Source organism: Bactrocera neohumeralis, chromosome 3, assembly GCF_024586455.1.
Source record: "Bactrocera neohumeralis isolate Rockhampton chromosome 3, APGP_CSIRO_Bneo_wtdbg2-racon-allhic-juicebox.fasta_v2, whole genome shotgun sequence".
In the NCBI taxonomy this organism is placed as follows: Eukaryota; Metazoa; Arthropoda; class Insecta; order Diptera; family Tephritidae; genus Bactrocera; species Bactrocera neohumeralis.
Genome location: NC_065920.1, coordinates 31,573,604 through 31,587,649, shown reverse-complemented (window position 1 = coordinate 31,587,649; position 14,046 = coordinate 31,573,604). Strand labels below are relative to the sequence as shown.

Here is a 14,046-nt window from a genome sequence, read left to right as displayed (position 1 = left end):
GCCGGCTAGCGACCTGAGGATTTTGTTGCGGCTCTGTACCTTGGCGATAATCGCGGTCGTATGAGGAGAGAAGGAGCATAGACTGTCGAATGTTACACCTAAAATCTTAGGATTATTGACAGTCGGAATTTTGACGCCGTCGACTGCAATGTTAAGCTCAAGTCTATACTCCTTCGTCCAGTTTGTGAATATGGTCGCTGTGGATTTGGTGGGGGAAAGTGTGAGATTTTGTGCAGTGAGGAAACGAGAAAGGTCGGAGAGGTAGCTGTTTACCTTCGAACACATGCCATCGATTCGATTGCCCGACGCCAATATCGTGCAGTCATCAGCGTACGAGGTTATGGAAACTCCCTCTGGTGGTTGTGGGAGTTCCGAGATGTAAAAATTAAACAGTAGTGGGGAGAGGTCTACGTTCGGATAAAATGAAGTAGTTTGAGTTAAGCCCCACCTATATCAGACTTGACGTTACCACTCAAGCGGGTATCAGATAACCGTTACAACAACAACAGCACTCTTCGAATCAAAGAGACTACTATTTTTTTTTTGGGTATTCGACAGGACATGTTCTCTATCGCTGACCAAACTAGTGCAATGGATCCAAATGCGCTCGAGCTACGTAATAATTATCAAGATATCATGTTCACAATCCAAGCTCATAATTTTCACATTTGCTTTCTGTATTTGATGCAGGATAAAGCTCTTCGCTTCTATGTATCAGAATACGGATCACGTCACCACATATCAACCGACAGTACACTAGAATTTATTAGTGTGCTGTGGAGTGGGCACAATAGACTTTAGGTCGGGGTGCAAGACTTAATTTATTTCTATCTATCAATAGTATGTTACTCTTTATTTGGGTGAATACTATTTTACACATAATATATTATAAAATTTTTATAATACAAATTAGTTCTAATATATTTTTCCTATTTCCACCTTGAATAATTTGTGCTATTGTACCGTAATCTTTTCAAAAAGTTCAATACAATTTTAGACTTGAACACCTATAATTAAAATGTACATATATTTTTATTTTCTCCTCGTTCTATGAACTTTATTTTATATAAACTTTAATAGACTTCTTCAATTTCTAAAGTCCCAATAATTTTTTGGCAGATACAGACTAGAGCATCTGTAGTTGAATTTTTTATGTTAGTTAAGTCTTCACCCAAATCACAAGCTTTAGTCACTTCCGGATCTAATGGTAGTGCACCTAAATACGGTACATTCATTTCCGCACACATCGCTGCTGCGCCTCCTGTTTTTGCTGGAAATATTTCAGACGTTTCTCCACAACTACAACGGAATGCAGACATATTCTCTACCACACCCAATATAGGCAAATTCTGTTTCTTGCAAAAATTTATTTCTTTTCGCACATCTAATAAAGAAGCTTCTTGTGGTGTTGTTACTATTAAAGCCTTTAAAGAATCAGGAGCCTCATTATTTCGTAAATATGACACAATACTTAAATGTTCATCTGAAGTTCCAGGTGGTGTATCCAATAGTAGCAAATCCAATTTCCCCCAGTCTACTTCACTTAAAAATTGGCGAATCATGCCATTTTTTTTAGGACCGCGCCAAATGATGGCATCGTCTTGTGAACCGAGCAGAAACCCAATTGACATAAGGCATAAATTGTCATCCACACCAACTGGTGACCACCCAGAACCCGACTGGTGTACATTTTCTCCCTCAACACCAAGCAAGCGCGGTTGCGATGGGCCACATATATCAACGTCTAAAACTCCAAAATTATGTTCGGGGTATTGGCGGGATAGATAACGTGATAATAAAGTGGTGACAGTGCTTTTGCCAACACCACCTTTTCCGGAAAGGATGAGCAGTTTTTGTTTGACTTCACGCATTGCCTCAGCTACAAGCGCTTTCCCAGGATCTTCCAATTTGGTATTTGGATCACTGCATAATGATTGATTGGGGCAACCAGCGCAAGCGCTAGACTTGCCTGCATTCTCTGTACCAACTCCCGGACAGTTCTCCGGTTCAGCTTCCATCGTCCCTCCAGCCAGGTTAAATTGCCAATAAAAAAGTAAAAGCTGCTGGTTAGCTGAATAACTGTTTTTGTTTGTTTTCAACCAAGTTTTCTAATGAACCAACTAATACGGCTGTCACTTGTCTATTTTAGACTCTACAAAAAATATAATGCAATTGTGACTAAGATAAATCTAGAACAATATAAAATGCACCTTACAACTTATGTGTAAATCTTTCTAAATATTATTTATCATATTTTGTTAAATCACTATTACACAAAACCGGGTTACTTAGTGTCTCTACAAGCAATAGATGTTAACTGGAAAATCATCCCAGAGTCAATATTGCTAATGGATACAACATGATAGAAGATAGAGATTACGAAAAGTTTTTACTGTTACTATTTTGGCTTTGTTTGCTTCAAATTATAACTTAAAAATAATTGGTTTACAAAAATAAAGTATGATAATGCACACACTAATCGAATAGTATCCACTTCAAGCACTTTTCGTTCATGCCAATAATAAAAGATGTATATAGCAATATATCTGAGTTGCGAATAGCAATAGAAATTGCTTGTAGAAACGGGCCATTACTTTCTAAAATTGCTTGTATGGCGCAGAAATGAGTTGTACAAACTGGTTGGATGATAATCAAAATTTTTTGATATTTTGTGAAGTTGGATAGCGTTTTGTTTGGTCATGCGATTTCAAACGATTTCGCCATTTTATTTCGGCTGTCCCAAGAGCGCGTTATATATCGAGCATTGAATTCATGTTTACAACTAATTGTTATTCATAAATGGTTGCAGTTGAATTAAAAGAGTTCGTATGTGGCAAACTGGTTGGATGATAATCAAAACTTTTTGTGTGTATGTCCTCCATAACAGGGCATATTTTGTGAATTGCTATTGCCATTGCCAAATCTGTATGTGGGCATTTGTTATCATAAGATAATCATTTGCGCAAAGGCGTAGGGTAGCGTTTTGTTTGGTCATGCGATTTCAAACGATTTCGCCATTTTATTTCGGCTGTCAAAGAGAGCGCGTCATATATAATAAGCAAAGCAACAACTTCCGAATTTTTTGGACTACTATGTCATAATGTTTAAGCAACGATATTTTGATTTTCGCTAGTATAAGTTTATTATATGAATATTCAAATATTAATTTTTTGGTTATTCTGAAAATGTACTGTATTTCTATAATATAACACAAAATACTCGCTCTTCTAGTTGTGTCGTATGTGGCGACAAGGGCAATTTCTAGCCCAACTCAATCAACCAACTAATTGTTGTGTGTATGTCCTCCATAAGGGTTACTTCAGAGGACGTATTGTGGAGAAGGCGAACGCTAGAACAGAATGGAATCGACGATGAACTGCAGTAACCAACCATACAGCGAAATTCGTAGTTGCCAGAACTGTTCGAGTAGCGATGCTTGGTAACAATTTTCTTTTTGAGGGCTACCGAGTTGTACCGCAGACGCAGCTCAAATTAAAGTGTTATTAATGTTAATGTTAGAAGTTGTAAACTCGAATAACGAGTAATAAACGTTAAGTTTCTTGGGTAAATGTTCAGCAGAGCGGCTTTTCCGAAAACGTGCACCAATTTTCACGGGAAATGTCTTAAAAAATTCGTTTTTAATTCCGATTCACGAATATGTATGGCGCGTTTTCTATTTTTATGTTTTTTTGTAATAAAAACAAAAAGAAATATTATGATTTTGCATGATATTTACGCTATAAATGGCATCACTATTCGAAATTCAATTGATACAAGCAGCGACCGGTTTCGAAATATCGATACTCTCGATATTCGAGACTAAACAAGAATTGATAAAAATGAGAGCGCTCGAAAAAAAATAACCCTGGTCGGTCCAACACCCCGGCGTTCATAATTCTTCTGTGTCCAACTTCTTCTTCTTTCTGCAATAATAATGAATTATAAATTTTCCTATTACGTATTTCTCCTTTTAACCAATTCTCGTTCAGACCCGAATATTGAGAATATCGATATTTTAATTTCTTTCTATTTTTCCAACTATTATTATTTTTCTATTATGTTTCTCTCATTTTTATCAATTCTTGTTTAGTCTCTAATATCGAGAGTATCGATATTTCGAAACCGATCGCTGCTTGTATCACTAATATCCAATTGAATTTCGAACAGTGATGCCATTTATAGCGTAAATATCGTGCAAAATCATAATTTTTCCTTTTGTTTTTACTACAAAAAAACATAAAAATAGATAACGCGCCGTATATATTCGTAAATCGGAATTAAAAACACGAATTTTAAGACATTTCCCGTGCAAATTGGTGCACGTTTTCGGAAAAGCCGTTCTCCTGAACCTTTACCGAAAATATTGTTTTTAAAAGCACGCGCCTAACATATTCGTAAAGTAGAACTAAAAACGAGTATTTTAAGACATTTCCCGTGAAAATTGGTGCACGTTTTCGGAAAAGCCGCTCTGCTGAACATTTACCGTTTCTTGAATAAATTGATTGATTGATAAAGATGCAAGATATAAAGCCTTTAAATTTGGATTTTTATTTAAAGTTTCAATGTTCGAACTTAATAGTTAGGTACAAGGTATTATGTTTTATCGAGAAATCCGTTATAATTGCTGTCAGAGGAGGAACTGTTGAATAAACTTCCAAGGATATAATTCGAAACTGAAAAAAGAGCTACAGCAACGTGGTTTCACAACTAATGAAACAAAAGTTGAATAACAATAACGGTTTCGAGAGACCATGAAATCGGAAAACATTGGTGTTGACGAATATGTTTTTCTTTTTCAAATTGGAATTAGATGTGAACGGAAATATCGGCACAAGGATAATATCAAAGATGACCTTACAAATAGCAGAGGTATTAGGACTGCAATCCCAATTGTCCTTGCATTAGAAACTCGGTTGGAAGCGTAGTTTATGTCAAAAGTCACGCCCAAAGTAGGAACTCCATCTTTTGATGGCACAGTACCGTTTTAAATTTTTAAACTAAAATTTGAAAAGACGGCATTGATTGATTGATTGATTGACTGAAAGATGAGGAATGCACCGCGACCTTTGGTTTATTGTGCCCTCTCCTAACTTACATAGACTCACCTAGCCCCAGCACATTGATGAAGTTCAATAGACTTCCGGGTGCTAATGAGGCTATGCGATCCCTATCCGGAAACAAGAATTCAAGGGCCTTAGTCCTGCATCTACAGACTGCTGTGCAGTCGATCAACAGGTGTTCCGGGGTTTCAGGCTCCAAGTCGCATAACCGGCAGTTAGCGCAAGAGGATAGGCCCATGTTATACAGATGTCTCTTCAGCTTGCAGTGGCCGGTATACCATGCGACCAGTAGCCTGAGTTTGTTCCTGGGGAGGTTTATTACAACTTTGAACCTACTCAAGTTGTATCCTCCAATTAGCAACTTGGCATGTCTCATACCACGTGTTTGCTGCCAATTCTCTTCCCTGCCCACTCCTTCTTCCTTGCAGAGTAGCTCCTTTATGCTATGGGGACCTACCCCAATAAAGGGTTCGGGTACCACCATCTTGGTGGAGGCTGCGGAGCGGGCTAGCTCGTCCGCCAGTTCGTTACCGGCTATACCTCTGTGACCAGGAACCCAAATTAGATGTACCTGGTTACGTTCTGCAAGGCTGTTCAGCCTGCACTAGTGCACTTATAGCGATTTGATTTCGTAAGAGGAGATCGCTTTTAGCGCCGCTTGACTATCGCTGAGAATGGCTATTCGCTCATTGCGATAGTTGCGATGGAGGTTTATTTCTATACACCGACTTATGGCAAAAACTTCTGCCTGGAAAATGCTTGGGAACTCTCCCATGGGTATGGAGAGCTTAGTGCGCGGGCCTGCGATCCCTGCACCGATTCCCTCCGACATTTTCGAGCCATTGGTGTACCACCTCAGCGTGCTATTCCTCAACGCCAGCTCGAGATTGGAGTCATTCCACTCGTCTTTGCTGCCGAGGGTGACCTTAAACTTTTTCTTGAAGTTAACTGTTTTGGTAGTGCTGTCCTTCGGGAGGAGGGCTGATGGTGTATCGCCACTTATCTTTTCCATCCTCTGGGACGAGATTACCATGCCTTTGCCCCACCCCTCTGCCGTTATTTGCAGAATTGTGTGATTGGCTACCTGACCAATAACCAAATGAAGCGGAGTAAGTTCTAACAGAACCTCCGGTGCTGCCGTTGGACAAGTGCGCATTGCGCTCGTCATGTAGACACAGGCTAGCCGCTGCAGTTTCGATAGTTTGGTCTTTACCGAAGTCTGCGGCGCTATTTAGGCCCAGGGCACCGCCCCATATGTGATTATTGGTCGCACTATCATGGTGTACAACCACCTAACGATCCTTGGCTTACAGCCCCAGGACTTTCACGCCAGCCTATTGCACACCATTAAAGCTTTTGTTGCTTTGACCAAGGTCAGGTTTACATGCTGCTTCCACCGCAAAGTAGAATCTAGCGTCTAACCGAGGTATTTGACACTGCTTGTCCCCGGGTAGGGACCTGCGTCTCGTAAACGGGACTACGGTCGTCTTGGAGGGATGGATATTCAATTCAACCTCCCTACACCACCTCTTCGCCAGGTTTAGACCTTTTTGTATTAGGCCACAGAGAGTGTCTTCGTATTTACCTTTTGCTATAATTACAATGTCGTCCGCACCGGTGCTGCCACATTCCTTTTCTCCAGTGCCTTGGCTACACTCTTATGAGACGTGTTATCAAAGGCACCTTCGATGTCCAAGAACGCCGCCGTCTTCGCTTTCCGACCACGCAATAGAATTAACGAACTCGCTTAGCTCTTCTTCAGTTCGAAAATCACGTATTCTACGAGACATTGCTGAAAAAACTACAAAAAAGCCATAGTATAATCATTTTGTTTATAATTTCATATTTGCAAAATTTCGTCCTCCGTGACAGAATATTGAATTTAAAACTTTGCCCGTTGATTTAAACGTTATTCACAAAAAAATGCCGGTACCAGTGGGTTATTAGCATATGGGTTATTTAACGGTCTTATAATGACAAGCAAATTCTAAAATAAAATTCGTTAAACAGAATAAATTTAAGGGGTATAAAGAGATCTTTATTCTGATTTTGATCGGTCATTCTGGGTGACACCTATAAGCTATAGTTGTCATAACAATATGTTCTTCTTCTTTACTGGCGTAGACACCGCTTACGCGATTATAGCTGAGTTAACAACAAGGCGCCAGTCTTCAGTGGATTTCCAGGCTGAAATTGTTGTTGTTATTAATGCTGGTTCCAAGATAGACGAAATTATCTACGAATTCGAAGTTATGACTGTCAACAGTGACGTGAGAGCCTAGTCGCTAGTGCGACGTCTGTTTTTTTGATGACAGGAGTTATGTTGTCTTGCCTTCGTTCACTGCCAAACCCATTTGCTTTGCTTCCTTATCCAGTCTGGAATTTCAAGAGGACATGATCGGTCAGTTATATGGCAGCTAAATGTTATAATAGTAGGATCTGAACAATTTCGACGGAGATTGTAGCGTTGTCTTGGGTAATAATCTCTGCCAAATTTCTTGAAGATATTGCGCCAAATCAAAAAGTTTTCTGTACAAGCACTTTATTCCGATGGTGCAATTTGTATGACAGTGGTTCGATATTGGCGGTTCCAACAAACGAATAGCCTTAAATGTTGTGTTGCCTAAACTAAATTGTTTGAATTTTTTCGACTGTTCTGTTTAAAAAAAATTATTGAGTTCTCAATTGCGTATTTTGGTCCGGGCACACAGCACACTAGGACCTTTCTGCAGAAATTAAGAAAATTTATTAGAAATGTTTTAAATGTTATGTCTAAGCAAGCATTAATATCTTGTAGTGTGCCCGAAATTTTTCAAATTGCTTGGCATCGTCGCGGCAAACTATCTACTAACTTCTGGTACCTACTTTACGGAATCGAGTACCATCTCAGTCCAAAATAGGTCAATATTTTTGAAATTATTTTTTGCAATCTGCATCTTAACAATGCTCTATAAATTTTTAATGGGGTTTGCATAGGGACTTTGTGGTGGACCGAAAAATTTTCTGCAGCGAGCTTATTCTTCACATTTTTTTGCTGCGGGCTTTGGAACATTTTCAAACATAAAAATTCAATTCACAGCCTTCTTACCAGTAAAACGCTCCTCAGAACATCAAGCTACACCGCAGTGCTTAACAATTTTTTTGGTGTATCTTATATGCCCGACTCCTGGGACGATGAACAAATGATTTAGATCGGATCCAATACGATTAATACTCTCTCTGATACTCTTTTCCAAAATGTGTCATCCTTTTCTAAATATTTTGTAGCAAGTTTGAGCTGAGCAGCATTGAGACGCCCCCTCGCAATTCTACACCAAATTACTTATTTATTTCAACCATAATTTCTCGAAAAGATTTAAGATGCTCAGTTTTACTTTCTCTGATTATAATTCTATCAGCATGTTTCGTTGTTTTACGTGCAGAAGCTTTGAAGATTTTTTAATTTTTCAGCAAATTTATTATAATTTAATGTATCGAAATGTATGGCGTTAAATACAATTCTCCTCGAACAATTCATAATATTGGCAATCTGAGTTGGAGATTTTTCCAGAGTATAAAGCGATTTTCCACAAAATTTTAAGTATTTTAATTTTATTTAACAAATACAGTTAAAACAATATATGTATCTTCTCCACGATTGTAATTAATAATGCATATTTTTACGAATAACCACATGCGTGCTTTTTCTTTGCCCAATCAAATTTCGCTAGAATGCCATTTGAAGGGGTAACAATAAAACAGTAAGTTGTGGAAGTCAAGCCATATACTAACGTGGGAAATTATTGTGATGCACTTATTTATAATTATAAAAGAAAATCTCATTTGAATAAATTATTTTCAAACTGTGCTATTTATCTGCCAATGATCTGCCATATATGTTTAATAAACTAAAATTAAAATCAAATAACATATTAATAAACATGGGATACTTAGCATTTATTTAAAATAAAATAAAAAGCAAAATTATGCGGTAATATTAGGAGCTACAAACATATTTAATATATTTTTATTACTTAGTTGGTCGGGTAATTGGTCTTGTCTCAGGTCGCTTCGGTGTAACATCATCATCCGATGACTGTGAGCTACTACTGCTATCTCTTTGTGACTTTTTTTCTGGAATTTCATATGGGAATTCCTTATTTTGTTCTTGTAAAGCAGTTTGAAGACGCAAGAGAGCTGTACGATTTATATTCTCCAAGCATATGTCTTTGATGGCGGTTTTTAGCGTGTCCAAAGCTTTATCTAAGTTTTTGCTGGTGGTATGAATGTCTATTAAGCAGGAGTAGGCATTACCAATAGCTCCTTCCGAAATCTTTGAATCACGCAATTGATTTATAACCGTTAGGGCGAGTTTTTCGTCTTTTTGCTCGCGCGCTGTCTGCAAAACTCGCTGGAACATAAGGCGAGGTGCATTCGAAAGATGTTTATCCCATAACGCTTTTGATGCAGTCTCATCACCTAGAGCGAGTAAATGCATCCAAAGTACATTCACTGGACCCAACTGATTGTGCTCAGCATATTTTTCAGCGATTTTTTGGACTAAAATAAAATTTAAATTTAAAGTCATACCTCAAAATCTATTTATACAATTGTTACTCACATAAAGGCAAGGCTTCAGGTTTTTGTTGCAAAATACCAAGAGCACCACCACGTGGAAACTTTTCAGCAAGTTTCGCAGCTTCTTCGGTGGTGTTTACTGCAGAAATCTGCTCATATAGCGAATTCAAATAGTGGTCCGTTTTTCCAGCTACAATGTTGGCGTGACAAAAACGGTTATCGAAGGAAACAATCTTTTTTTGATCGTCGGATAATTGCCCTCCAATTGTCTCTAAAGTTTGGACATCGCCAGCGGCAGCGATTTTATTTAAATAAAATTTGAAAATTTTCGGAATGGGGTAACGATTATTCGCCAACAATTCATTTACAAATTTTGTTGCTTCCGTTAGACGTTCGGCACGCACTAAATGTTCGATTAGATGAGAAAGATCACTGATGCTCAGCGTTTCATTTGACTGCAACTGATTTTTATAGTTAAGTGCGGCGTCAATGTCACCAGCGTTTACAGCTTTCCGAAGAAGCGATATATTATTTGTATGTTTGACGACTACTTTCTTAGAATTATCAACTGATTCGACAGTTTTAGTTTTAGAAACTTCTTCTGATTTTGGTACTACAAAAGGCACCTTAATGTTCTGTGAATTCAATAGCTCTGCTAATTTAATTAGGAAAACATCAGTGGGTGCTATATTTTCTTCTTGCATTTTAGTCCATAAGCCTAAAGCCTTTTCTGCATCTGATGACTTGCAGTAGCTCAACAATAAATTGTAGTAGATTTTGTTGCGATCTATATGATTAAGGTCCTTGGTCGCTTCTACTAGGCCTTCTAGAGGCTCTACCATGCCTTCGTTTTTGTAACGTTCACATGCGTGGTTGATACGTTGTGGACGAGTGCGAAGTCCAGGTGTCTCCAAAATCTTTCTCGCTTGACGTATACGCCCACATTCAACGAAAGAAAATACCAAATCATACAGACTGTTAACTTCACCATGGATATTTGTACTTAAATCAGTCAGCTTCTGCAAATTTGCAGCATCCTCTTTTTGTATCAGTCGGCATGCGAGTTCATTTTTCCACGGTGTTGACTTATACTTTTCACAGATTTGCTCAAATGTCTCCATAGCCTTTGTGATGTCGTCATTTGTTAGATGTACCTTTATAAATTATTACAAAAATATATAAATTAATAATCTCTATGCCATGGAAAACTGAACACAAAGATACCTTTATCAAAGGTCCCAAAAGTACATTAGTGGGATATATATAATTGCCATCCTTTAATGTGTCAAATAGTTTCTGCAGCTTATCAGCGCTACCAGCTTCGGCAAGTGTATTTAATAAACGCCATACCGTGGATGTGTAATTGAAAGAACCTTCGCTATCTACAACCAAATCCACTTTCTTATTACGTTCTAGGAATTTAATGGCCTCATCGAAGCGCTCCTCATTAATCAATAATTTAACGATGTGCACTGTTTTGAGGTTGTCTAATACGAATTCGGGATCTTTTGTTTTCATTTTTTCATATTGCTCTAGAGCTTCCGCTGTTTTCCCCTCAATCGCATACAAATCGATCAGTTGTGCCCATATACCAGTTGGAATAGTGAAATTTTCGGCTTCTAATTTCGCAATAACTTGCAAGGTCTTCTCTAGATTGCCAGCACGGAAGCAAGCAACCAATAATTGACGCTTCAAATTGTTAGCATTTTCACCTTTAGCTTCCACATTTGCGATGAATCGTTCAAGTTCTGAAAGGATATAATGTAGTCTTAAAGAAACCAAATAATCAATGTATATATTATTTTTACCATCAACAGTTAACGAATCCAAACTACGCTTACGCGGTTCTGCAGTTTTTAAAGGAGATAATTCTAGATCACCAGAGCTAAGTTTACCCAAATTTTCTGAAATCTCAGTTGTCATTTCTGAACCCAGGCGTTCGGAAATTCTTGCAGCATTCTTATTGCTAATTGTAAATCCTTCCTTTGCCAGCTTAGGAAGAATGTTACGCAAGATGTCTACGGTATTGCGACGGAAATATATGGAAACGTCATTTAAAATAACACCAACAATATCATAACTTTGGTTAGCTCCATCATTTTCGACCACTTCAGCCGTTGCTGGAATTTCAGCACTCTCCTCCTGTTCCGCTCTTTGAGCACTTGTTGAGCGGCTCTGTATGCTCTCGTAAAGCTGTCTAATCACACGAACAAACGAGGCGTAATCATCTGTTGCAGAAAGCGCATGAATCAAGGGCTGTCTAAATAGCTGGGGTGAGTAAAATGCGCGATATGACTCCATAATGTTGGCGGAGGACTTTAGTTGATTTGTTGCTAACGCCGCATAAGCAACTGAAGCCGCTGCGTTAGCACTCGATATACCTGCATCACGTAAAATTGTCACGATTTTATCCCAGTTCTTCTCCTTTAAATTTGGAATGACGTAATCACGTAGAGTTTCTGAACTGGGATTTATACTGAACTCATCTTGCATGTGTCGGATAATACTAATGATTTGGTTGGATTCAGCAGAACAAATCAAAGGCCAGAAATAATGTTGACGTATAGGCAAACCCGCCTTCTTCAATTCGCGAAGAAGTGGAAGTGCATTTGAAATCGCACCATTATTTAGTCCAGCTTCGGTGGCGATTAACAGAGCTTTAGGATTCAGACCTGAGAATGACAAATACAAAAATTTGAATATATGTAGGTAAACAGCGTATTGAATCAATTTAAAACATACCTTCATCTTGCAGAACTTTGCATATGCTCAAGATCTTCTCTACGGGACGGTCCACTTTGACAAGTTGTTTTATAAAAAAGTTACCAGTATCTACGAGTTGGCCATCAGGTCGGGTAGCACGTGGCATTGTTCGCAAAATTTGTAGACCCACATCCTCGTAACCCTTATTTACCAAACGCAATATAACATTTACAGCATCTTGATTGAATCCGGTTGATATACGCAACCTTGCCAGTACTGGGTCTACTTTATCCGAGTGACCGTTAACACTTAGAGCGTAAACGATGTCCAAAAGATCTTTGTCTAGCAAGATAACTTCTGCTTTTTCACATTCATCCAATGTACGTAGTATAGAATCAATATCACCATGACGTGCATAGCAACATAAGAGGGTGGAGTATGTATCAGCGCTGGGCTCCAAGTTAGCTTGTTTCATAACAGACAGAATTCCTTTGGCAGATTCCAAATCATTTGCCTATATCAATAAATTAAATACATATATATTTTAATATCAAAATGTAATTTTCTATGCCACTAACTTACTTGCGAGTGACCAAGTATAAGGGAATTGAAAACATTTTCGTTAACCGGAAGATTTTTTGAACGCATAAACTCTAATATACGGGTAGCTCCGTCAATGTCACCCTGCTGACAATATCTCGCTATTAAACGCTGATATGTCACTCGATTTGGTTCAATATTCTTTGACTCGATCTCTGCGAGAAAATCTGTTGGCGAAAAATGATGTTCATTTTCTAAGTACACACGCAGCAGTGCATTGTAATGGGATATATCCATTGGCACATTTAAAGAGTTTAGTGTTTTCCAAATTTCCTGCACAAGTGCTGTTCTTACTTCAGGCATTTCTTCCGGCACTAAATTGCCACAGCACCGTATTACGAGCAGTGATTGTGAACTAGTTGCTGATCGCTGAGTGCGTATTTCTTCAAGAACTTCCTCAATATCGCGACGTGAAATTCTGCCGACTCGACGAACATCCTGGTCTAGTCGGCGTATTTGTTTCTCTAAGTTAAGATCCGACTTCGCTGCTGGACTGCTGGCGAACCCACTAGAAATGTGCAAACATGAGTATAACAGTTTTTAGGTTAAGATCACAAACATATGATAATATTTAAAACATTTTTTTTGAACTAAGAAAAACAATTTTCTTAAAGATATATACAATTTCAATTCAACAAATACTGAAAAGCTTAATTGTATTAAGGAGATTGCACATTAAAATTATTTTATTTCAAAAAACTACTTTTGTATTGCGTAATGTTATGATGAAGGGGGAGGGCACCGGCCGGAAATAATTACTTACTGCTGGAATTGTATGCCAACGCTTGGAGAACTTTGTAGCAGGCTGCTTCCATTTTCACTTTGTCTAACTGAATCTACAACAAAATTTCGCGTAAAACCAGCGAAATAGCGAAGAAATTTTCCTGTGCGTAAGATTGATGCCATACTTTCGTCTCCTGGAGGAATGGATGTGACAAGAAAAATATTTCTAGCTATCTGAACGATAGCATTGCCATTCAAAGAAAATATATCAAATTAACGTTAAAGGTTAGAATTTAAAAAAAGTGTAATGTTGCGAGTGCTATTGGTATTTGTATTTTTTACCGCAGTTATTTGGTATAAGAAAATAATAAATTAATTATTCGTTTTTAAACATTCATAAAAA

At 38.1% G+C, this 14,046-nt stretch overlaps 2 protein-coding genes across 3 annotated transcripts; both read right to left on the bottom strand.

Annotated features, from left to right (window-relative positions):
• Positions 1 to 1,013: 1,013 nt before the first annotated feature.
• Positions 1,014 to 2,321, bottom strand: LOC126753907 (cytosolic Fe-S cluster assembly factor NUBP1 homolog). Of its 2 annotated transcripts, none has more exons than XM_050465676.1 (2): positions 2,216 to 2,321; positions 1,014 to 2,152 (listed from the first exon to the last, which is right to left on the bottom strand). In XM_050465676.1, the coding sequence occupies exon 2, from the start codon at positions 2,016 to 2,018 to the stop codon at positions 1,074 to 1,076; it is 945 nt and encodes a 314-aa protein (XP_050321633.1). In that variant the 5' UTR covers positions 2,019 to 2,152; positions 2,216 to 2,321; the 3' UTR covers positions 1,014 to 1,073. The 2 variants fall into 2 exon arrangements, with proteins under 2 accessions (XP_050321633.1, XP_050321635.1); XM_050465678.1 differs by having other exon boundaries at positions 2,211 to 2,309.
• A 6,654-nt stretch (positions 2,322 to 8,975) lies between these two features.
• On the bottom strand, positions 8,976 to 13,872 carry LOC126753890 (leucine-rich PPR motif-containing protein, mitochondrial). The gene is made up of 7 exons (XM_050465638.1): positions 13,684 to 13,872; positions 12,903 to 13,428; positions 12,360 to 12,834; positions 11,426 to 12,289; positions 10,842 to 11,365; positions 9,661 to 10,771; positions 8,976 to 9,599 (listed from the first exon to the last, which is right to left on the bottom strand). Exons 1-7 carry the CDS (start codon positions 13,824 to 13,826, stop codon positions 9,070 to 9,072), a joined length of 4,173 nt encoding a protein of 1,390 aa, XP_050321595.1. The 5' UTR covers positions 13,827 to 13,872; the 3' UTR covers positions 8,976 to 9,069.
• Between the last annotated feature and the right edge of the window lie 174 nt (positions 13,873 to 14,046).

Bases quoted from the DNA above. Each gene is read 5' to 3' on its own strand.
- LOC126753907 (XM_050465676.1), bottom strand. From the start codon at position 2,018: ATGGAAGCTGAACCGGAGAACTGTCCGGGAGTTGGTACAGAGAATGCA.
- LOC126753890 (XM_050465638.1), bottom strand. From the start codon at position 13,826: ATGGCATCAATCTTACGCACAGGAAAATTTCTTCGCTATTTCGCTGGT. The intron at 13,429-13,683 runs GTAAGTAATTAT...GCACATTTCTAG, and splicing joins GTTGGCATACAATTCCAGCA to TGGGTTCGCCAGCAGTCCAG. The intron at 12,835-12,902 runs GTAAGTTAGTGG...TTATTGATATAG, and splicing joins TTATACTTGGTCACTCGCAA to GCAAATGATTTGGAATCTGC.